The sequence below is a fragment of the Osmerus eperlanus genome, chromosome 25 (assembly GCF_963692335.1).
Source record: "Osmerus eperlanus chromosome 25, fOsmEpe2.1, whole genome shotgun sequence".
NCBI classification, from domain to species: domain Eukaryota; kingdom Metazoa; phylum Chordata; class Actinopteri; order Osmeriformes; family Osmeridae; genus Osmerus; species Osmerus eperlanus.
This window is the reverse complement of record NC_085042.1, coordinates 8,710,665-8,734,381: the sequence shown is the minus strand read 5'-3', so window position 1 is coordinate 8,734,381 and position 23,717 is coordinate 8,710,665. Positions and strand designations below refer to the sequence as shown.

Sequence of the window (23,717 nt, the reverse complement as noted above, 5' to 3'; positions counted from 1 at the left end):
CTGCCCTTCCCCCGTGCCTCTGCCCCCGTCGGAGGACTGCTCCTTCCAGGACTCCTCCAGCGAGAGCTCCTCCATGTGTCTGAGCCTGAGCGAATCCCGCTCCGACGGCTCCTCCCCCCCGCCGCCGGCCAACGGCGAGGCGGACGGCGTCGTGGTCCTCCGGCCCAAGCGGAGTCAAAAGAAGGCCGAGCGCGTCCCCTCCATCTACAAACTCAAGCTGAGGCCCAGGATCCGGCCTCGCACCGACAACCGGCCAGAGAACAGCCCCTCTCGTATCCCCACCCCGGTCAGCTACAGGGACCTCCAGGCGCACGGGAGCCCCTCCCCCCTCCACACCCCGCCCCCCCAGTCCCCTCAGGGCTCCCAGTCCAACGGCCACCCCGCCTCTCGGAAGGGCCTGCACCAGGCCTTTGCTGACCTGATCCAGCCCCACCCTCGCTCCCCGGGCATGGGTAGCAGGGAGCGCTCCTACTCGGGGGAGTCGGGGAGCCTGGATGGAGAAGCCTGGATGTAGCCTGGACGACGATCTCTCTCGGACGGTGATGGAGGGAGAGAGAGCAGCTCTGCTGTAGGAACATTAACTACTTTTTTTAAAGACTGGAGAAGGGACTATAGACTGTTTGTAGAGCATGTTTCACTCTTTTCTGCTTTTTATCTGTTAGTCAGGCCCCTTGCTGGGTTTGGATGTCTGTTTTTTTTGCACTGTAAGCTTGATTATTTATTACCAAAGGATCAGTTGAGAATTTTCATTGATGTTGAATGGTTTTATTGTCAGCCTGGGGTTGTTTTGGTCCTAATCTGTCTTATATAACACACCGACAAAGTGACAAAACCATGTTGCCACTGAAGAGAGAGAGAGAGAGTGAGACTGATGGAGAGAGAGGGAGCGACATAGAGAGAGAGGGAGAGGGAGAGGGAGAGGGAGGGAGAGAGAGAGGGAAAGAGGGAAAGAGGGGAGAGAGGGAGAGAGGGAGAGGGATATATATAGAGGGGGGAGATAGAAAAAGAGAAAGAGACAGAGAGACACAGAAAGACAAATAGAAAGACACAGAGAGAAAAAGAGAGACAGAGGGAGAAGAGAGAGAGAGATACAGAGAGAGGGAAACAGAGAGAGAGAGAGAGAGAGAGAGGAGAGAGAGAGAGAGAGAGAGAGAGAGAGAGAGAGAGAGAGAGAGAGAGAGAGAGAGAGAGAGAGAGAGAGAGAGAGAGAGAGAGAGAGAGAGAGAGAGAGAGAGAGAGAGAGAGAGAGAGAGAGAGAGAGAGAGAGAGAGAGAGAGAGAGAGAGAGAGAGAGAGGAGGAGGGGGAACATGATGTGCTGTCACATGCACTGCAGAGGACATGCCCTGAGGAGAGAGACCCTGGAACAGAGGAACACTGCCAGCCAATCCACAGCCTCGCTCCGTAACCACGACCCCAACCACAGTTCCGTAACCATGACTCCCTCTCCTGGATGGGCCAAAGCAACTATGATCGCCTCGATTGTCAGAATACTGCTAAAAAGTAGTGCAACGGTTATATTTCAACCTTCTCACACCATCAATACCCTGCAAACACCCAACGTGCTTCTTAGATAACGACCTCATCTCACAACAAACCCTGGAAACGTAATATCTGTGCTCTACTTATATTTTAGTCCATCAGCCTCACCTTGGACTGTGCTTTGCCATACCTGTTTGATGATGTCACTTCCTCTAAGCCAATTCACACGGACCTGAACAAGTTGATGTTTGCGTTTCTGTATGTACGCTTTTAGTGTGAATATATATATTTGGTGTAGTGTTCTAAATATTATTTTCTATTTCTTAACTTCAGTCTGGGATAAGGGTGTCATTGTCACTGAAAACAGGAACACTTAATTCTTCCATTAATATGATATACACCCTGGAAGTCAGCATTAATGTGTGTGTACAAAGACTACAGCATTGTTGAAAAGGATGAATGTGTAAATATGTGTATGTGTACATACAGCGTGGGTATGGTGTGTAAATACCAGGAATTTAAAATTGAAATGTGTATATATTCACTGTAATGATTTAAATGTTGCCTTAGCTATGCAATATTGCTGTTGGAAATGCCTTGACAATTCCCTATGCCTTAAAATGTGTGTGTGGTTGTAGAGGGAGAATTTTTGTGCCCAAGCTCTGCTAAATATGAGTTCATTGCCATCACAACCAGGTTCACAAAATGTAGAACTGGTTCATGTAATTTGATGCAGGAAGGAAGAGATGAGGGAAAAATGACCAATATTGGACATGATTTATGTCATGAGCCTTTTGCTTTGGAATGAATTGTTCACATATGCCATAGATATCCAGCCTAAGTCTTTATAATATCTGTATCACTATTCCGGAAGTTATTCAAGCCTCCTCGCTTTTAATCAACAGCCAACAGGGACATCTAGTGGCTGGATGAAAACCTGTTTCGAATTTTTCATGGAACGATGTTTCACTTTACTTTCAATGTTATTATGTCGAACATTGTTTCTTCTACTTGATTCATCGGGAAGGATAGAATGGGGATATTTCCTGGGTGGCTTTGTGACTGCCCAACTAAATGACTTTGTTTTGCTTGAGTAGCTGTATGTGGAATGGCTCATGAATGATGGATAATGTAATGAATATGAACGCCTCCTGTTAGGACATAGTGCCTAATTGGCATCATCGGTTACCTGGCAGGGCTAGGATGGATTTGTGGTGCTGGCATGAGGCTTCTGAACTTGTAAAACATCAGGAGGGTTTCATAGACGGAATGGAAGGAACGAACGCAAGAGGGATAGTGTTGGTGGCACCAATAGCTGAATTATTAATGATAGGTCTACGATTCGTGTGTACGACCATCAATGTACATACTCTATGAGAAAATGTAGGGGGGGGGGGGGGTGCTGTATAAGCGACAAATTGAGTGATTTGGGGCTTATTTATTTATTTAAATCAAGGCTCGTTGGTCTGAAGGGACCGTTTTTAATGTAGGTGGAAGGTGGTCAGTATGGAGAGAGGAACCAGGAACACGAAGAACAGGTGTTCTATACATCAATAGATTGGGAATGACAAAATATTGGACATACTGATGACACAGTCACAAGCGCATTTTACTGTCATACCTTTGGTTTTAAGGCTGACTTTGACCTTTATTCTTCATAAACTGCTTTTAAACTGTCTCGCCATTCCCTTTCACTACCACAGTCGACCAAATAATCACGGCAAACCAGATACGAATACAATGTTTTACTAGACAATCCGGATGTTATACCATACGACTGTGTAAAGGGAATAACGTTATAAACACGTTAATTTCATATTCTAGGAATATCTGGTTTAGGATACTGGAATACCTGGAGATCAAATCTACACATTCATACACACTGCTAACCTTTTCATTGCTATCACATTTGCATTTGGCCCTTCACTGTCTGCCATTAAGAAACTATATTGAGTGTTTCACATATTTATCTATGGTTGACTTGAATTCTTATCTGACCAGTATAAAGTTGATTTCACTGTATTGCTTATTGAAGGTGTTTAAAAGTTCATGCATTTGTGCAGTTATATTTAAGTTTTTAAATGATGGGTAATATGTTGGTATGTTAAAACATCCAATAATTTACAGAAGGTCAGACCTGGAGCAAAACCGCGATGTTGGGATTGGGTAAATGTCACTTCCGACAAATATGATTACAAATACAGAACGATATCCTTGTTTTACAATCTTCCGATGAGTTTTATGTCAACTATTTTTGCGCGTTTGGTTTTGTTTGTCCAGCAAAGCTTGTAAATGTCAAGATTCTTTCTCTTTTTCTCTTGGAAATATTTATAAATGACTGAATACAAAATAAAACTGTTCATGAAATGTCAAGCAGAATTCATTTGTTAAAGCATTATTTGCTGACGTTTCAGCATCTTCTGTTTAAACATGTCAAATAAATGTAGTGAAAAAAAATCTTCTGGATGCATTAAATAGCAATACTGCAATGCAAAACTTTACTGTTCGCTGAAAATAAAATGTTGCTCTTTTAATAAATATGTTCCTTGGATTTTAAGTGTGGATTAATTTTTTACAAAATGTTGAGTGCAACTTGTAGAGTCATATTAACTGCTATGAAGGAGATTAATTCACTTAATTCAAAGGCTTGAATGAATGATAAATCATCTGTAAAAAAAAAAATTTTATTTGAAAATATTAATTTAGAACGTAGCGTACACCTCCCAATTTTCGAATGGTAAAGTAAAAATGTCCTTGTTGCGGAAATCGGAAGTGGGAGGCGACGAAGGCCAAATCAAATACTTCTCTAGCCTGCCTCGGTAAGAAGTCTGGAATTTTCCTCTTGAATTTCCATGTGTAGAGCCTAATTTTAACTTCAGAAGGTACGTTAATTCTGTTTGGTTGGATTTTAAAATAGGTCGTTAGATTAAGAGCTTAACTATCCGGGATAAGGCTTCCTTAAGCCTCTACTTAGAAGGTCATGTCTTCGTTAGCAGGGACATAGCATCAGCGCCAGAGGCTCTGGATGTGGCAAGTGTAGCGTAGCTAACATTAGCTTTCTCGTTAGCAGTTGTTGTTGTGTAGCAAGTTCATTCATCCACTGCAAACATGCAGGAATGGGCAAATCAGCTATGCGTGAGTGATTAACTACCAACCACAGTTTATTTGTAACTTTTTGTGAGCTGTTCGATTGTAGTTGACAGTCAGAAGCCAGTAATGGTCATCTTTAGCTTCACAAAAGCTACAGCTCTAGCTACAGTAGCTTACTTAATTACAACTCAGCTAGCGCAAGTCTAGCCTACTGCTTCTAGGAAAATGACAGTGAAGTCTACCAACTAAATGTTAGCTATTCTTCGGTGATCAAGCTATCGCCTAGCTAACTAGATAGTTACTGAGTAATTTACTCAGTACAACTGGCTAGTTATGTTAGTTTGATTCCTTGTTATGTTAGTTACTGCTAGACTAACTTAACTAGCTACTTAGCCCCGGTGGACTTCTGGCTATTTTGTTTAGCTTGCTACTAGTGTGCTAGCACCACTAACTAACTAGCTAGCTATAACTTGGCTGGCGTAACATATGGCTTGCTACATAGATGCTACATACAGTCGTTATGTTATTTAGCCGATATCTTTTCACCGTGTATTGATGCGGAAACAGTTTTAGTTTGTTGTTTGTCACAGTAGCTAGTCTACTTATATTTTATGGAGTAGTTACGTCAGTATGTTAATTAGATACTTTGTATCACTGCTGTACTGTATTGTGACAGCTGTCAAAATTGAAGCTAGCTACTTGCTAGCTTGCTAGCTTCGATGTAAATATCGAGTTTTCTATTTTTTGATTCACGCAGTTGAGCATACTTTGTAAAAATGTATATTCTACCAAAGAGTGCCACAGTTTACTATTTTGCATCATGCGTGCATTTAATCCCAGAGTACTTTTTTCGTAATGGGACGACCTTTCACATGAAGGGTAGTGGATCAAAAGTGGAATTCAAAAACAGGAAATGGGTTAGTGCTGCAGTTCTGTAGACAGCTTATGAGATGGAGACCCCAGAGGGCATATATAGGCAAGCATCCTGATGGACAATGTGCTGACATAGACGGTTTCAAAGGTTGCATTTGGCCAACTGATGTGCTTCTTTTGCTTAGAAACCATTGTGTTATCCTCCAGAAAACCCATAAATGTCTCAGTGTTGAAGACAGGATATCCTCCTGATTTTCTGGCACTTGTATTTTTTTTTTTAAACCCCGTTTCCTCTGTGGTTCCCTCTCTCTTTCAGGAAAAAAAAACTTGTATGTTGTTATTCTCTGTCATCCACTGTGTATCTTTCGCAGGAGAACCGACAATTCGGATCCAAGATGACGGACTCCAAGTATTTCACCACTACCAAGAAAGGTCTGAATGCTTCACTCGATTTTTTCCCTTAAATGTTATTATCCCTAGATTTATGTTAGTATCTGCTTTGAATCTAAAGCTTCTGCCTGCACTAAATCGTATCAGCCACAGAGAGTTCCAGAGGAAGGGGAGAGCGATCTCTGGGCTGGCCAGAACACTGGCTGTGTGATAAAGGCAGCAGTTCTAGTCACCTGAATCGGCTTAGGAACATTGGGCATTAACTCTCTAAAAGTTCCCCACCCCTTCTGTCTCTCCTTGGCCCTGTCTCACCCGTGAGTGTTCCCTCTCACCCCTACCACCCCTAACTGCCACTTGCTGACTGAGTGTTCCCTCTCACCCATACCACCCCTAACTGCCACCTGCTGACATCAACCCTGACTGCCTCAGCACCGATCAGATGATTATTTCCCTCATGATGGTGTTAGCCGTGAGATGTGCTTGTCTCAAAGCTATGGGTTAGTCCCACTGGCAGGTGTGTGTGTGTGTGTGTTTGAGCCCAGAGCAAACTCCCTGGACATGCAGCAGCATCCATCTGAGATCCAAACGGCTCAGCTAGCTAGCCTGAGGGGAGGCCAAAGTCCAGCGTCTGTGTTTGTTTTTGCACGTAGGCCACACAAATAGAGCAGGGTCGATAGGCCTCCATCAGAGATGTGCAAGGATTCATCCGAACCTCTGAGATCTCAAGTTGCTTCCCTGTGTGTGTGGTCATGTCACCAATTGGAGTTGTTGTTGACGTAGACCAGCCTGTGTTTAAGCAGTGTCACCCGAGGGGGAGTGTGGCATTACTGAATGTCGGCACGATCCTGATGGTATTCAGCAATAACGCACAACCTTTGAGTGTGATTTTGCTTTTATGCAACATTAAGCGCCATTTATTAGTTAACAAAGCGACTACAGATGATATGATTTCGATTATTATCATTTCTTTGGTTCCGCCATCACAAAATAGTTCTGCAACTCCGACGGACTGTTGCCAAGCAATACCACCCTTTCCTTGTCCAATCAAATCATTTGGTCAGAACTAGCCGTTTCATATAGAAGTTTCAAACGCTACCTGTTGAACAGACCCCCTTGTCGAACGGTTTCGTTCGTCGGTTGATGTTTTTGTTGGTTGACTGCTGTTTGCAGGAGAGATCTTCGAGCTGAAAGCTGAGCTGAACAGCGACAAGAAGGAAAAGAAAAAGGAGGCAGTGAAGAAGGTGATCGCCTCCATGACGGTTGGCAAGGACGTGAGGTACGTTCCCTCCACAGACACCCGACACGTATCATCTCATCCACGCTGTGACTCGTGTTGTGAGCTAGGACTCTGACTTGTGAGCTAGGACTCTGACTTGTGAGCGAGCTAGGACTCTGACTTGTGAGCTAGGACTCTGACTTGTGAGCTAGGACTCTGACTTGTGAGCTAGGACTCTGACTTGTGAGCTAGGACTCTGACTCTGACTCGTGAGCTAGGACTCTGACTTGTGAGCTAGGACTCTGACTCGTGAGCTAGGACTCTATTTATTTTATTTATTTATTTATTTAAAGAAACAGGGACAGCGTACAATAAACATTAACCTCAAGAGGACAGATGCATAGTACCAGGTTTTAGCTCAAGAGCTCATTTTCACCCGTAGTCCCTGGGCAGGCTGATCTTAACTAAAATACATCATACATCATGCATACATGAATAGTGACATTTACATTGACCAAGTAAACTCTGACTCTTACTCTGACTTGTGAGCTAGGACTGACTCTGACTTGTGAGCTAGGACTCTGACTCTGACTTGTGAGCTAGGAATCTGACTCTGACTTGTGAGCTAAGACTCTGACTTGTGCTTGTGTCTCAGTGCCTTGTTTCCAGACGTGGTGAACTGCATGCAGACCGACAACCTGGAGCTGAAGAAGCTGGTGTATCTTTACCTGATGAACTACGCCAAGAGCCAGCCTGACATGGCTATCATGGCGGTCAACACCTTCGTCAAGGTACGCCAGACAGTTTTGTTAATTACCTACCTGCTGTATTTGAGATGATACTGTTGCACTGGAGTATTATTTTTGTTCGCTGTGCCTCGGACCTGAGATGTGGCGTCCTAAAAAGGCAAAAAAAAAACCTTGGCCTGGTACTTGTGTCACACACTCAGGAGCACTGATGTTTACCTCCTCCCCCCCTCCTCCAGGACTGCGAGGACCCCAACCCCTTGATCCGGGCCCTGGCTGTACGCACCATGGGCTGCATCCGCGTGGACAAGATCACGGAGTACCTGTGCGAGCCGCTGAGGAAGTGTCTGAAGGACGAGGACCCCTACGTGAGGAAGACGGCGGCCGTGTGCGTGGCCAAGCTCCACGACATCAACGCCCAGCTGGTGGAGGACCAGGGCTTCCTGGACACCCTCAAGGACCTGATATCAGACTCCAACCCCATGGTGAGGCTCCCTCGCCCAGCCACGCCGGCCAGGCCAGGCCCTGGTCTAGACTGCTGGCCTGCGGGCATCGGGGGGGAGTTGACCTACATTTTCAACTTGTTCCTCTGTCCCATACACTGTCTCTCTGTATCTCTCTCCCTCTATCGCGCTCTCTCTCTCTCTGTCTCTCTGTCTCTCTCTCCCTCTATCGCTCTCTCCCTCTATGTCTCTCTCTGTCTCTCTCTTTCCCTCTCTGTCTCTCTCTTTCCCTCTCTGTCTCTCTCTCTCTCTCTCTCTCTCTCTCTCTCTCTCTCTCTCTCTCTCTCTCTCTCTCTCTCTCTCTCTCTCTCTCTCTCTCTCTCTCTCTCTCTCTCTCTCTCTCTCTCTCTCTCTCTCTCTCTCTCTCTCCCTCTATGTCTCTCTCTCTCTCTCTCTCCCTCTATGTCTCTCTCTCTCTCTCTCTCCCTCTATGTCTCCCTCTCAGGTGGTAGCTAATGCCGTGGCAGCCCTGTCAGAGATAGCCGAGTCCCACCCCAACAGCAACCTGCTGGACCTCAACCCCCAGTCCATCAACAAGCTGCTGACAGCCCTGAACGAGTGCACCGAGTGGGGCCAGATCTTCATCCTGGACTGCCTGGCCAACTACACCCCCCGCGATGACCGCGAGTCCCAGAGGTCAGAGGTCACCGGCGCTCCTCCGAGTCACGTGGAGCGGACAGTCTGTATCCGTCACACTTCCTGACTCTCCTCTTCTTCTGTCCTTCAGCATCTGCGAGCGCGTCACCCCTCGCCTGTCCCACGCCAACTCGGCGGTGGTGCTCTCAGCCGTCAAGGTGCTCATGAAGTTCATGGAGATGCTTCCTAAGGATCTGGACTACTACAGCACACTGCTGAAGAAGCTGGCTCCACCGCTGGTCACCCTGCTGTCGGCCGAGCCGGAGCTGCAGTACGTGGCCCTCAGGAACATCAACCTCATCGTCCAGAAGCGGTAGGAAGGACTTCCTGTCTGACGACTTGTCTCACTTCCTGTCTCACTTCCTGTCTCACTATCTGTCGCACCCCCTCTTGATGACAGTTTACTGTTGACGTTTTGGTTCTTTTAGCCAGCTGCTTTTATCCATAGCGACATACTAATGGTGAAAATAGAAAGTCCAGCAGAAGATCCAGCATCAAAAGTGCAGTGGTTCCAACAGGATATTGATGTTTAGAGTACAGGAACGTTCTGTATTTACCAGCCACATCTCAGTTAAAATCCTTTTTCTCTTGACGGCCGCCAGCCTTCCTTCCTGCCGTCCCTTTTACCCGCCGTTGAGAGATGCATAAGTGGATGTGCATCCATATTTAAACAGGCTCTTTCCTGGGATCGTTACACAGCAGGTGATGGTTCTGGTAACGACTGTGGTCTCCTGATCCTCAGGCCTGAGATCCTGAAGCATGAGATGAAGGTGTTCTTTGTCAAGTACAACGACCCCATCTACGTCAAGCTGGAGAAGTTGGACATCATGATCCGCCTGGCCTCCCAGGCCAACATCGCCCAGGTAACCAGTCGCCCCAGGCGACGGTCTTCAATAAAGGCCCGTCAGGCAGAGGATGGTTTAGTCATGTCTGATTGAGTAGCTTCTTCTAATCCAGCAGATATCTTATCACGTGATGACTAGCTGCTGCAGGTATCATGTACGCCTGTCAGTAAGTCTGTGATAAACTGTACGTACGCAGGCCTGTGACAGGGATTCTGTCTCGTAGGTGCTGGCCGAGCTAAAGGAGTACGCCACCGAGGTGGACGTGGACTTTGTGCGTAAGGCAGTGCGAGCCATCGGGCGCTGTGCCATCAAGGTGGAGGTGAGGGCTCGTCACATGACACTGTCACATGACACTGTCACATGACACTGTCACATGACACTGTCACATGACACTGTCACATGACACTGTCACATGACACCGGCAGGATCTGAAGGCTGCCGGAGACTCAGTGCTGTGTCTCCTGACCGTGTGGTCTCATCTGCTGTGTGTCATGTGACTTTGTGTGTCATGTGACTTTGTGTGTCATGTGACTTTGTGTCAGAGTTTGTACACACACACCCTGCATGTGATCAGCTGTGTAACACGTCGAAACGTTCACAGGTTCTAACTGGCATTAGGACTCCCAGGCCCCTCCGGCGAATGTTTTAAAGTTGGAATGCTTCCCTGTGAGTGTTTACAGGTTAGCTAGCGAGGGCTGGTTTAGACTGACAGGTCTCTCTCCCTCTCTCTCCCCCCCCCTCTCTCTCTCCCCCTTCTCTCTCTCTCCCCCCCCTCCCCCCTCCTGTGTTTGTCAGCAATCCGCGGAGCGTTGTGTCAGCACCCTGCTGGACCTCATCCAGACCAAGGTCAACTACGTGGTCCAGGAGGCCATCGTGGTCATTAAGGACATCTTCCGCAAATACCCCAACAAGTAGGTCACCTGTCGGCCACCAGCTCCTCATCTCCCGGGAAACGACCGGACAGCCGGAAGGAAATTTATTTCAGACGTTTATCTAGGAATCTAATGTCTCGGAATTCACTCGCGAACAGGCTCTTGCGGTGCGTTTGAAGAAAGGCTAAAATAGAAAAAACGATCTGATGTAAATCAGATTTCCTGTTTAAGGGATTGCTCCAGTCGTGTGTCTGTCAGTGGGTGATTGTGTTTAGTGCGTCAGTGAAGCTGCGAGGGGTGAATTATTCTTTACTGCAGGCTTAGTTTTCTCCTGACAGACCTCATTGATCAAAGGAGATTGCGTTTAGCATCTCTGCAGCAGTATCTCAGGGGGGGGAAACAACGTATCGTTGGAGTCAGCTAACCGGATGTTCCAGTGTGTAATTTTGGATTACCACCCGCTTGGATTTCCCTAAAGGACCAGTCTATACCACTACTTTAGTTTTTGGATTGTCATCTGGGAATGCATGATTATGCATCAAGCAATTTTGCACATACGAGTGTATATACACACACACACACACTTTCTGGAGTCTGATGTGTTCCTCCAATAATGGTGAGGGAGAAGCAGAGAGAGAGAGAGAGGGAGCTCATTAAACCAACTTAAACGTTTTTCTGCTTGTCTTGCATCGTGTAAGAGAGTGAGGCTCCACTCAGCTCTCCTGTGCTGTTTAACAGCTGTGTCACAGAGTGAAACGGCTACCTGGCCTCATTAACTATTCATTAACTAATTCGAAGTCAAAAACAATGTTTGTAGCGTGTGGGCCAGCCGTTACAGTTTAATAATTGCATCGTCACAGCTTTCTTATTAAGTGCAGTCAACGAAATATACACACACACAAGAAGAAGGAGTCTGAATTGTTGCATAATAAAAGTTCACAGACTGTGAAATCTTTTATTAGTGGGTTCAAACAGGAGTGTGTGAGCGCATTCAATAGACCTAATGGGAGTCAGGTGGCTGAGCGGTTAGGGAATCGGGCTAGTAATCAGAAGGTCGCTGGTTCGATTGTGTCCTTGGGCGAGGCACTTCACCCTACTTGCATCAGGGGGAATGTCCCTGTACTCACTGTAAGTCGCTCTGGATAAGAGCGTCTGCTAAAGGTAAATGTGATGTAATGCATGCGCTGCCTTTTGGAAGAGAGATAGAAAAAGCTGAAGTACCAATGCTAATGCAGTCCTGTCTTTTAAGATTCAACTCGACACACCCAAGAGTGGTGCCAGAGTGGTGGTATTTTTAAGGCTTTTATTTTCATCTCCACTCTGGATGCGTGTCTGTGTTCTGCACCTCCTGTGTCACCGACCGTCTCTGGTGGAGGGGATCCCTCGCTGAACTGCTGCTCTCAAAGTTCCTTCCATTTTTCCTCTCAGTTTCTCCTCGTCGTCCTTCAGGGTTTAGGCGCAGCTCTGCGGGCGTACGTGAAGCTCGTCTGTGATGCCGCTCGTCAAAAGGGCCACAGAAATAAAAGCGTTTTTACGTCTAGCACAACAAAAACACATTCTGGGATGAAGTGGCGTGCTGGGAAAAAGCGTGTGTGTGAACCCAGGCGTGCTGCTCGTGTCTCCAGGTACGAGAGCGTGATCGCTACCCTGTGTGAGAACCTGGACTCCCTGGACGAGCCGGAGGCTCGCGCCGCCATGATCTGGATCGTGGGCGAGTACGCCGAGAGGATCGACAACGCCGACGAGCTGCTGGAGAGCTTCCTGGAGGGCTTCCACGACGAGAGCACCCAGGTCAGAGCTCCACACTCACCCCACACTGTGCCCCGTCTCTGGGGCTGTTTCTGTCTGGGTGTGGGGGTGTATTACCAGAGTGTGTGTGTGTGTGTGTAACCAGAGTGTGTGTGTGTGTGGGGGTGTAACCTGACAGGTGCAACTGCAGCTGTTAACAGCCATCGTCAAGCTGTTCCTCAAGAAGCCCACGGAGACCCAGGAACTGGTGCAGCAGGTCCTCAGCCTGGCCACACAGGTGGGTCCCACACACACACTACACACACACATTGCATGCTGGGAGGTCATTCAGACAGCGCTCTGCCCTCATTCTCCCATGACGATGACACCCCCTGCAGACGATACTCGTCGGCCCTGCTGAAAGAACCGGGCATGACTAGATAGCCTGACAGAAGGGAATCTCAACAGGGTATTGTCACGCCCTGAATAGTTGGCGAGTCTGGGGTAGCTGAATGCTGCAAGGTCACCTTCATAGCTTCGTACGCACACAGGCGTTTTTCTCAGCGCTGAATCGACCAGGGCGCGTGAGATGGTATCACCAGGTCTGAAGGAGAGAGCTGCAGAGGAGACAAGCTGCCTAGCGTCCTGTTTTCCCACCCAGAGATCCTGTAGACGAGGGGGGAGGCAAGGGAGGGGGAAGGGGGGAAGGGAGGTTGGATGTGGAGGGAGAGTGTGTGTTTGTGTGTGGTGGCGGCGGGGGGTTAGATGATTATAGTATTAAACAGTCATTCCCCCCCTTCCCCCCCCTCTCCTCCTCCCCCTTCCCCCCTCTCTTCCTCTCCTCCTTCCCCCCCCCTCTCCTCCTCCCTCCTCCTCCTCCCCCACCCCAGGACTCTGACAACCCTGACCTGCGTGACCGGGGCTACATCTACTGGCGCCTGCTCTCCACCGACCCGGTGGCGGCCAAGGAGGTGGTTCTGGCTGAGAAGCCCCTGATCTCGGAGGAGACGGACCTGATCGAGCCCACCCTGCTGGAGGAGCTCATCTGTCACATCGGCACCCTGGCCTCCGTCTACCACAAGCCCCCAAGTGCCTTCGTGGAGGGCAGCCGCGGAGTCCAGCACAAGAGGCTGCCTGCTCGCACTGGATCGTGAGTCTCACACACACACCAGTGTTTCCCCTAGGTTTACAGCTTTGCGGGGGGGGGGGGGTAGTTTAATAAAAGAGCAAGCTATAGACCTGTTTTATAGGCAAGGTAACCTTAAATGACTTATTTTGTGATCTGGCGTCCCTCTAATATAATGGTAGGGGAAACACTGCACACATATATGTACTATCGCACACACATACTTACACACACGCAGGAAACCAGGATTGCGAAACGAAAGACTCGAATAATTGAATGCTGTTTCCCCCCTCCTTCCCCCCCAGCAGTGGGGAGAGTGTGGAGAGCCCGGAGGTGGGCTCCGTGGCGGGGGGCCCGGGGGCCGAGGCCCCCCCTGCTGTAATCCCGTCCCAGGGAGACCTCCTGGGGGACCTGCTCAACCTGGATCTGGCCGGCCCTGCCACCTCGGGGCCCCCGCCCCCCCCTGCCGCCATGCAGCTGGGGACCATGGACCTCCTGGGAGGGGGGCTGGACAGTCTGGTGGGTCTGGTGCCCCTGCACCCTCTCCCCCCCAACCTCCCTCCCTCCCTCCACCCCAACCTCCCTCAACTCAGAAATGCTGACATCCTTCTCTCTCTTCATTTCTGTTTCCTCGTTTCTTCTTCTTCTCTCCTTGTGACACTTGTGTGTTTTTTTTTACCTTCTTTGTTCAATGCAACACCTGCAGATGGGGGATGAGTCTGAACCGGTAACTATAGGAGGGGGAACACACACACACGCACTGTGACATCACACCATACCATTGTGACATCACACACGTCATCACATTGTGACATCATCCCAGCCGGCCTCAGTGTTTATTTATACTGTTACTACGATATTTCTGTTGATTACTGATATCTTTACCTGTTACTGTCTCTATTTACTGTCCATGTGTCTACCTGCACCACCGGTTGTGGTGACTCTAAACTGCCTCTAAAATGAGGCAGTCATCTGAGGCATAGATCCTCTCCTGCCCTCTCACCTCTGGCCTCTGTCCTCTCCCCCTCCCCCCACCAGCCTCACATCCCCCTCAGGATGGAGGCCCAGTCGCCCAGCCCCCAGCCTCAGAGCCCCCAGTCCCCAGAGTACTACCATGCCCAGGTTGGTCCGGGGACGCCAGTAGAGCCAGCCCCCCCCCCCCCCAACCCCCCCTCCGTGACCCCTGATCCTCTGGGGTCACTCTCCTTCACACCCTAGTGGTTGTGTGGTAGCTAGCCGTAGACCTCAGCTTGCTGGTGATCTCAGTATGAACCTATAGGCTCTCAAACCCCTCCTGTAGCTGTAGTGTAAACCTGAAGTCATGTCTCTTCCTGAGCTGAGCTCTGTACCTACCGCCTTTCAAACATCACAGATGTCAGAAGGAGAGGCGGTCTGGTCCGGTTTAGTCCAGTTCCCTGTGGAGGTCATGAGTTGTGGTAACCAGGTTGTCTCAGCCCTCCTCCACCTCACAATCTCTCATCACCCCCCCCTCCACCACCCCCCCCCCTCCACCACCCCCCCCCCTCCACCACCCCCCCTCCATCACCCCAACATCACCTAGGATGACTAAGTGAATCTCAGATGATGTCATAATAACCTCTCTCTCTCTCTCTCTCTCTCTCTCTCTCTCTCTCTCGTTCTCCCTCCCCCTCTCTCTCTCTTGTTCTCCCTCCCCCTCTCTCTCTCTCCAGCTTGGAGGAGACATAGGAGGCAGTCCAGCGGTAAGTTCCTGAAGGTTCAGCCCCCACCATACCTCCTCTCCTGTGTTTCTGTGGTGACTGACCGGTTGACTGTCTGGTTCTCCGGGTTCCCCAGATGGGCGTGGGTTTCGGGGCGCCCCCTGCTGTTATGCCCGCCTCCCTGAACGCCCCTGTGGGGGGCGGCCTCGGCGACCTGTTTGACCTGGGAGGGAGCGTTGGCATGCCGACGGGAGCCTACATCCCACCTAAGACGGTGCGTTCCTCTTTTCGATGTTCCAGACTGGAAATATCTGACTGTGAAGTTGAACTGTAAACTGTCTAAAAGCAGCTTAGATGTATTATACGGCCGGTATGGTGTTGTATACAGGAAGTACGTGTTGTATACAGGAAGTACGTGTTGTATACAGGAAGTATGGTGTTGTATACAGGAAGTACGTGTTGTATACAGGAAGTATGGTGTTGTATACAGGAAGTACGTGTTGTATACAGGAAGTAAGGTGTTGTATACAGGAAGTAGGGTGTTGTATACAGGAAGTAAGGTGTTTTGGTGTGTTTCCAGGTGTGGCTCCCAGCCATGAAGGCCAAGGGTCTGGAGATCTCCGGTACGTTTGCGCGCCGGGCGGGGGTGATCCAGATGGAGCTGACCATCACTAACAAGGCCATGAGCGTTATGAGCGACTTCGCCATCCAGTTCAACAGAAACAGGTCATAGGTCGTACCGGTGAACCAGCTGTGATGTCAGTTTGTCTGTGTGACTGGTCTCTGTTACTGGTCTCTCCTCTCTGTGACTGGTCTCTCCTACGTGTCTCTCTGTGACTGGTCTCTCCTCTCTGTGACTGGTCTCTCCTCTCTGTGACTGGTCTCTCCTCTGTATCTCTCTGTGACTGGTCTCTCCTCTCTGTGACTGGTCTCTCCTCTGTGTGACTGGTCTGTCCTCTGTGTCTCTCTGTGAGTGGTCTCTCCTCTGTGTCTCTCTGTGACTGGTCTCTGCTCTATGTGACTGGTCTCTCCTCTGTGTGTAGTTTCGGCCTGGCCCCAGCCGGGCCCCTCCAGATCCTCACTCCTCTCAGCCCGAACCAGACCATCGAGGCCAGCCTGCCCCTCAGCACGGTGGGCCCCGTCATGAAAATGGAGCCCCTCAACAACCTCCAGGTAACCAACAACCTCCAGGTAACCCCCATACAGCCCCACCCACACTACACAGCACCAACCAGCACCTGACTGGCTTGCTGTTTTCCTGTGAGCTTCATCTCAAAGAAGCTCAAACCCAGTGTGTCGGATTCCCACGCTACAACAGGCACCACGCAAGAGACCTTCTACAACTCTCTTGATTCGTTTTCTTCATACACACAAAGGAGTCGTCATCGTGGAGATGGGGCCGCGGCGAATCAGGGCTGTTGAAGTGACAGTTGGGGGGGGGGGGGGGGGGGAGGGAGAGCAGAGCAGCTGGAGAGGGGAGATAAGGAGATCCCTCTGCTCACACAGAGAGGAGCGCCTGTCATTAGTGTCCCCACACGCCAGCACCTCTGGCTGGGTCCCCCCCACCCCCCTCTCTCTCTCTCTCTCTGATCTCCCTCAGCCCAGCCCAGCCCAGGATTCAGCCCCAGAACGATTCCGTTTTTTAAAGACATGATTTATGATGAACCTACGGACCCAAACCACAATGTTGCCTTTTTAATTTTGGGAAGATTTCACACCATAAACCCAGGAGACACTCTAAACCAGTAGGGCTGTTGCGTGTTGTCAAGGGAAGCTGTTATTTCTCTGGCTGCTTCTCAATGCCGTGTAGCAATTATCTTCTGGAGAGCGCTGTTTAACTGGAGAACGCTCATGTCGGCACAGCCAGAATCAGACATTCTGCCGTTGGTTTTTGGCTGCCTCAAAACTGAGCTGTCCTGGGTGAATGATCCAGGCTGTCCTGTCAGGGTCACCTAGTCCTGCTCTGCTTTAGCATGTTCAGAGAAACAGTCCTGACACACACACACTGCGTTTCCTATCCTTTCAGACCACTTGAAAACAATGAATCATTATTTCTGATATTGCTCTCTCGCTCTCACTCTCTCATTCTTCCTGTCCCCCCCCCCCCCCCCCCACACACACAGGTGGCTGTGAAGAACAACATTGACGTGTTCTACTTCAGCTGCCAGTACCCTATCAGCATGCTGTTTGTGGAGGATGGCAAGATGGGTGAGTGTCTCTGCTCCCTGTGTCACCCCCTCTCTCTCTGCTCCCTGTGTCACCCCCTCTCTCCCTGCTCCCTGTGTCACCCCCCCTCTCTCTCTGCTCCCTGTGTCACCCCCTCTCTCCCTGCTCCCTGTGTCACCCCCTCTCTCTCTGCTCCCTGTGTCACCCCCTCTCTCCCTGCTCCCTGTGTCACCCCCTCTCTCTCTGCTCCCTGTGTCACCCCCCTCTCTCCCTGCTCCCTGTGTCACCCCCTCTCTCTCTGCTCCCTGTGTCACCCCCTCTCTCCCTGCTCCCTGTGTCACCCCCTCTCTCTCTGCTCCCTGTGTCACCCCCTCTCTCCCTGCTCCCTGTGTCACCCCCTCTCTCTCTGCTCCCTGTGTCACCCCCTCTCTCTCTGCTCCCTGTGTCACCCCCTCTCTCTCTGCTCCCTGTCTCACCCCCTGTCTCCCATCTCCCTGTCTCACCCCCTGTCTCCCTTCTCCCTGTCTCACCCCCTCTCCCTCTGCTCCCTGTCTCACCCCCTCTCCCTCTGCTCCCTGTCTCACCCCCTGTCCCTCTGCTCCCTGTCTCACCCCCTGTCCCCCTCTGCTCCCTGTCTCACCCCCTCTCCCTCTGCTCCCTGTCTCACCCCCTCTCCCCCTTCTCCCTGTCTCACCCCATGTCTCCCTTCTCCCTGTCTCACCCCCTCTCCCTCTGCTCCCTGTCTCACCCCCTGTCTCCCTTCTCCCTGTCTCACCCCCTGTCCCTCTTCTCCCTGTCTCACCCCCTGTCCCTCTGCTCCCTGTCTCACCCCCTGTCCCTCTGCTCTCTGTCTCACCCCCTGTCCCTCTGCTCCCTGTCTCACCCCCTGTCCCTCTGCTCTCTGTCTCACCCCCTGTCCCTCTGCTCCCTGTCTCACCCTGTCTCTCTGCTCTACAGCAAAACAAGCCGGCTGACGTCAAATGTGACGGATGCGTCAGTGTTTAAAGAGCTTTGTGCTTGTGTGTGTGTGTGTGTGTGTGCACACAACACGCTCGTTTGTCTGCGTGTGTGTGTGCTACTTCATAACTGTGCTGTTGGATCCTCCAGGGCCCTAAAGGCCCAGGGGGAGATGTGGTGCCTCTAGCCCCCATATGGAGCTTCAGGCTGGGGCTGGCAGCAGGGGTTTGCAGGGGGGCCTGGAGCTCACCTTCATGTTCCCTCCTCCTCTCCCAGACCGGCAGGTGTTCCTGGGAACCTGGAAGGACATCCCTAATGAACACGAGTCCCAGTTCCAGATCAAAGACTGTCATCTCAACTCAGGTGAGGAGGGTGGGGGGAGAGAGGGAGGAGAGGGAGACAGACATTGGGTGAGAGAGGGGTGGAGGGAGAGAGAGGGGGGTTAGAGTTACACGGTGAGGAGCAGCTTAGTGCTCGCAGAGCTGCTGAGACGGAAGCTTCTCTACATTTAGTCATTTAGCAGACCCTCTTATCCAGAGCGACTTACAGTAAGTACAGGGACATTCCCCCCGAGGCAAGTAGGGTGAAGTGCCTTGCCCAAGGACACAATGTAATTTAGCACGGACGGGAATCGAACCGGCAACCTTCTGATTAATAGCCTGATTCCCTAACCGCTCAGCCACCTGACCCCCATATCTCTCCCCTGGCAGATGCAGCATCCAACAAGCTGCAGGGCAGCAACATCTTCACCATCGCCAAGCGCACGGTGGAGGGCCAGGACATGCTGTACCAGTCCATCAAGCTGACCAACAACATCTGGGTGCTGGCAGAGCTCAGAGTGCAGGCTGGGAACCCCACCTACACGGTAAGACCTGGGGGGGAGGAGGGGGAGGAGAGGGGAGGGGGAGTGAGGAGGAGGGCGAGGTTAAGACAGGAAGAGTGATATGGCCAGAATAGGATGTCTGTATGATAAGATTCCAGAATGTATCTTTGTTTGCAGGCTTGTTCGATGACTCATGAAGGGGATGTGTGTGTGTATCCATGCTCGTGTGACGTGCATGCAAAGGGTGTCATTGTGACTGTACGCAAGCATCTGGGGTGATTAATGACCCCATTCAGACAAACTAGGACTTATGACAGACCAAGCCTCGCTCTGCCTCCCTGCCCATTACCCAGCATGCTTTGGGCTCATGTTTTTATTCATAAGATGGCATTTCCATGTCATATCGGCTAGTCCACAGGTCATTGATGCCTCTCCCCTCCAGCCTTCTCTTCCCTCCCCCCTCCTCCTCCTCCTCCCCCCTCCTTCTCCTCCCCCCCTCCAGCCTTCTCTTCCCTCCTCCTCCCCCCCCCCCCTCCTCCCCTCTTCCTTCCTCTTCCCCCACCGGGCTGGATTGACATGGAAGGGCTGTGGTTGGTTGTGTACCTGTGTGTAGTTTCCTGTTGACAGGGTTGTGTCTCCTGGATGCATGTGCTGTGTTGATTGTGTCCTTGTGTTGTCTCTGTCTCTCCTCGTGCCATTGGCTCATGTGTACAGGATCTGGAGGTGGGTATTTATTAGTGTATTCCTCTCCGTTTTAAAGGCCCTTAGAGGTCTCTGTCTGTCGCTGCTCTCTCTCCTCTCCCCAGTCTCTCCCCTCCTCGGGCTCTCCTGGTTCTCTCCCAGGTCTCACCCTATCTACCCCCAGGTGCTCTCTCTCTCTCTCTCTCTCTCTCTCTCTCTGTCTGTCTGTCTGTCTGTCTGTCTGTCTGTCTGTCTGTCTGTCTGTCTGTCTGTCTGTCTGTCTGTCTGTCTGTCTGTCTCTCTCTCTCTCTCTCTCTCTCTCTCTCTCTCTCTCTCTCTCTCTCTCTCTCTCTCTCTCTCTCTCTCTCTCTCTCTCTCTGTCTCTGTCTCTGTCTCTGTCTGTCTCTCTCTCTGTCTCTGTCAGACCTCTATTCCTGTCCTGAGATGCTAACTGTGTAGCATGTGTGTCTGACCGTCCATGCTGGACCTGAGCCCCCCCCCCGCCCTGCTGCCTGGACTAACCCAACCCTGCCTCAGAATGCACAAACGCCCATCAAGGTGCTTTTAAGACGGACGCTATTTTAATCCCGAGCGAGGAAGCCTTGGGCTCTCAGCATTCAGCACTTCATCCTGCAGTGTGCCCTTTCGTCAGAGGCGATGTGTTTACAGGAGATGAGAGATAAGCTGGCTGCCTGTGTGTTATTTAACGGTGTGTTTTAAGTCGTAGACTAGCCTGGATAGAACCAGGCCTCGGACGGCGCTCCTGTTAATTGGCTCCAGTGTTCCCATGATGCTTTGCTACTTGTCAGAGGCCTTCGCCTCCCCTGTCCCCATGGCAACGGTGTCGCCGACTGCGTGGGGCGTCGCGCTCGTCCGGGGGTTGGCGTTGGAATGCTCGCTCTCCTCCAGGCTCCTCTCTTCCTCCCTGCTCTCGATTACCCTTACCCTACTCCTTCCTGCCCCTTCGTGCCCCTTCAAGTCTTTTTCTGCCCCTTCGCTGCCCCCTGCTGGCAGTGGGGGGTGTAGTTGAGATCCGCAGGTCCCAGGACGCAGGTCCCAGGTTCACGTGTCGCTCTCCCAGGAACGTTTTCCTCACTAAGTCCCACACAGACATGCTCGCTCTCTCTCTCTTGGCTCTGCTGGGGGAAAAACTTCAAAAGCTGACGGGTTGGAGATGTGTGTGTGGGCTGGGAGGGCTGGGGGGGGACGAGGGGGGACGGACCATTTTCTCCAAGCTGATAGGAGAAAAGAAAGCCTGTACAATGCTGATGCATTCCTCCCCAAATCAAAGACATGAAGCACCTGAGCTTTTGAATAGCGGGGGGGGGGGGGGCGGGGGCGTATTGACCAAATTCACGTTTTCATGCGTGATTAGATAAATCTGTGGAATTAATTATACCCCTTACATGGCTCCCAGTCCTCACAACCCTGCCCCATTAGAGTGTGTCACACGCACGAGTGTGTCACACGCACGAGTGTGTCACACGCACGAGTGTGTCACACGCACGAGGAGCCGCTAGGTTCAGCCTCTCCTCGTCACGCGGACGCTGGGCTTATCAGCCGGGATCAGAGGCTCATTAATCATTTGTAACGTGTTGCCTGGATGAGTTGAAGTGCAGCCGGCGGCTGGAGCGAGTGCTGCTGACTGTGTACGGTGTCGGCTCTCTGTGACCTAGTTTGCTTCTTCTTGCCGCATGTTGTACTGGCTGTTTAACTTCTCCAGCTGTGAATGGGCCTTTTGGCTCCACTAGTGTGGTTTTCTAACCTGTTGTAACCTTTCGTAGCGGGGCATGACCAGCTGTAACCTGTTATGGCCTGATGTAACCTGCTATGAGCGCTAACAGCCCTGCTAACGCTAGCAGAGCAGCAGCTGGGGTCCTCTGGTGACCCTGGTAACCCTGGTAACCCTGGTAACCCTGGTAACCTCTCCTCCGCAGGTCTCCCTGAAGTGCCGAGCCCCAGAGGTGTCTCAGTGTGTGTTCCAGAGCCTGGAGGCTGTGCTGAAGAACTGAGGCCCGAGGAGAGACCCTGGACCCCCCCAGCCCCTCACCACACCCTGGCTGGACCATCTCCCTCCAGCCCCTCCGTCTCGCCACCCTGGACCCCGCCGCCCTGGACCCCCCCCCCTCCTCCCCCAACCTCACCCCCCTCCATCTCTGATCACCCCCTCCTCCAGGAAGACAGACCCCAGCTCTCCCCAGGTCCTTATCTGTCTCTCTCTCTCTCTCTCTCTCTCTCTCTCTGTCCCTCTCTCTCTCTGTCCCTCCTTCTTGCCAAACCCCAGTCACCATCCTCAGATAGGTTGTGGCCCCACAGTCAGTCTGTGACTGTACGAAGCAGCCCAGTGTGTCCAGCCCCCTCTCCTGCTGCAGGTCTGGTGTCCCGGGCTGAGACGCCCTGAGCCGCTAGTCTGGACTGACCTTTGCTGCCGTTCACAGTCAGCACTGTAGAAGAAACTGTGTGAGACTGCTCCCGTGACTGCATGCATATGATGTCTGCTCTCTCTGTCTGTCTCTCTCTCTGTCTCTCGCTTGCTCACCCTCTGTCTCCCTCTCTTATATGATTATCTCGCCTCACGTCTTTGCAAATTGGTAGCTATATTTAGTGTCTGTAATCAGCGGTTGAGTCTCCACTGTCTTTGCAGCGCTGCTTCATATTCGCTTTTGACAGACGGCGCTAATGGCTCGCACTGGTCAGCGTTGGCCGTCAGAGAAACACACTTGTGTCACTCCAGCCCAGCCCCCCACCCCCCTCCCCCGGCGGCCCCCTTCCTGTTCTGAGGGGAAAGAGAAGTCATGGCTAGAAACACTAAACATTCTGGAATCACCTTTTTCGGTCCTCCCTAATCGAGTGTGTGTGTGTGTCAGCTTGTTCTTCATACCATAGCTTTTTGATGTTTTACGGTACGGCGTAGTGCCCGTGCTGTCGAAGGCATGACTTTGTGTGTTTGTTTCTTTTCTGCCTGTTTAGTATTTGTTTCCGGAAGGAGAGGTGAGGTGATGAGAGGTCTGTACCACGCGCTAGATCTCTCTCCTGGTTGCTCTGCAGCCCCCCCCCCCCCCTCCGTCCCTTTAAGTCATTCCATCCTGTGTCGTCCTGTGTGCTGTGTTATAAGGCTGTTATAAAGCTGGCCAGGGGGGGGAGGAAGGCGGATGTTTGATCGTGGCGTCCAGCCTGCGGACGTTCTGTCTGACGATTACCTCCGGAAGCTTCCTTGACGACAGTCTCTGAGGTAAACCCACCTTCCACCACAGTCTTTTGCTTTACCTGCGCAGGTCACTGTCCAGGTTGCACAAATCATGTCTCACCTTCGCATGAAGGAAATTAGAACGGCTTCCTCCGGCCTGTGTTGGCTATGTCTCATGAAATATAAAACGGTGTATATTGATATTTGGAGTTAAGTTGCTGGATGGTGACCCTCCTGAGCGGGCTGTGGTAGGGAGGGGTGGGTGTTTGGGTGTACCTCCTGTATGTGGTGGTAGATGACTTGTGTGGGTTTGTGCTGAGATGCTGTAAACTAAAACTACAATATACTTAAAGCTGTTTACAGCAGGTCAGAGGTTTTTGACTGATTGATAAAGGTGTGGACATCATTTGAAACCAAACAATAAAAATTGGATATATTCTCAAACGCTTTGTGTCTATGTTGGTTTGTATTGTGCTGTTACACCAATGGGAGATTACCAGAAAGTACTGCATAAAGCGACCAAATGTGTTCTCTAAAACCCTGATGTCTTGGTATGCATGTTGTGGAGGTAGTATCATGGTAATAATATTCTTCTGTATTCCGCTCAGTTTGTAATCTTAAAGACCGTTGGAATTTATTGGACTCTACCCTTTCAGACTAGCGACAATTAGTTCAGCGTTGCTGGCCAGGCGTGGCAGCTTTGCATACTAATCCAGGAA

At 50.8% G+C, this 23,717-nt stretch overlaps 1 protein-coding gene across 8 annotated transcripts; it reads left to right on the top strand.

Moving 5' to 3' along the window:
- Positions 1–4,224: 4,224 nt before the first annotated feature.
- Positions 4,225–23,442, top strand: ap1b1 (adaptor related protein complex 1 subunit beta 1). Of its 8 annotated transcripts, none has more exons than XM_062451808.1 (24): positions 4,225–4,299; positions 5,815–5,875; positions 7,004–7,109; positions 7,705–7,840; positions 8,035–8,280; positions 8,744–8,934; positions 9,026–9,247; positions 9,677–9,797; positions 10,003–10,098; positions 10,575–10,690; positions 12,277–12,442; positions 12,579–12,677; positions 13,270–13,529; positions 13,811–14,024; positions 14,212–14,232; positions 14,544–14,627; positions 15,197–15,226; positions 15,321–15,458; positions 15,765–15,910; positions 16,228–16,357; positions 17,308–17,392; positions 18,584–18,670; positions 19,018–19,172; positions 21,749–23,442. In XM_062451808.1, the coding sequence occupies exons 2-24, from the start codon at positions 5,839–5,841 to the stop codon at positions 21,821–21,823; spliced, it is 2,961 nt and encodes a 986-aa protein (XP_062307792.1). In that variant the 5' UTR covers positions 4,225–4,299; positions 5,815–5,838; the 3' UTR covers positions 21,824–23,442. The 8 variants fall into 8 exon arrangements, with proteins under 8 accessions (XP_062307792.1, XP_062307791.1, XP_062307790.1 ...); XM_062451807.1 differs by having other exon boundaries at positions 4,249–4,362; XM_062451806.1 differs by lacking the exon at positions 4,225–4,299 and adding an exon at positions 4,463–4,615 and having other exon boundaries at positions 13,814–14,024.
- The last annotated feature ends 275 nt before the right edge of the window (positions 23,443–23,717 follow it).

Excerpts from the sequence above, each read along its gene's own strand:
- ap1b1 (XM_062451805.1), top strand. The coding sequence starts at position 4,589 with ATGCAGGAATGGGCAAATCAGCTATGC. Across the intron at positions 9,798-10,002 it reads CCCAGGCCAACATCGCCCAG|GTGCTGGCCGAGCTAAAGGA; the intron begins GTAACCAGTCGC and ends TCTGTCTCGTAG. Across the intron at positions 19,173-21,748 it reads CTGGGAACCCCACCTACACG|GTCTCCCTGAAGTGCCGAGC; the intron begins GTAAGACCTGGG and ends TCTCCTCCGCAG.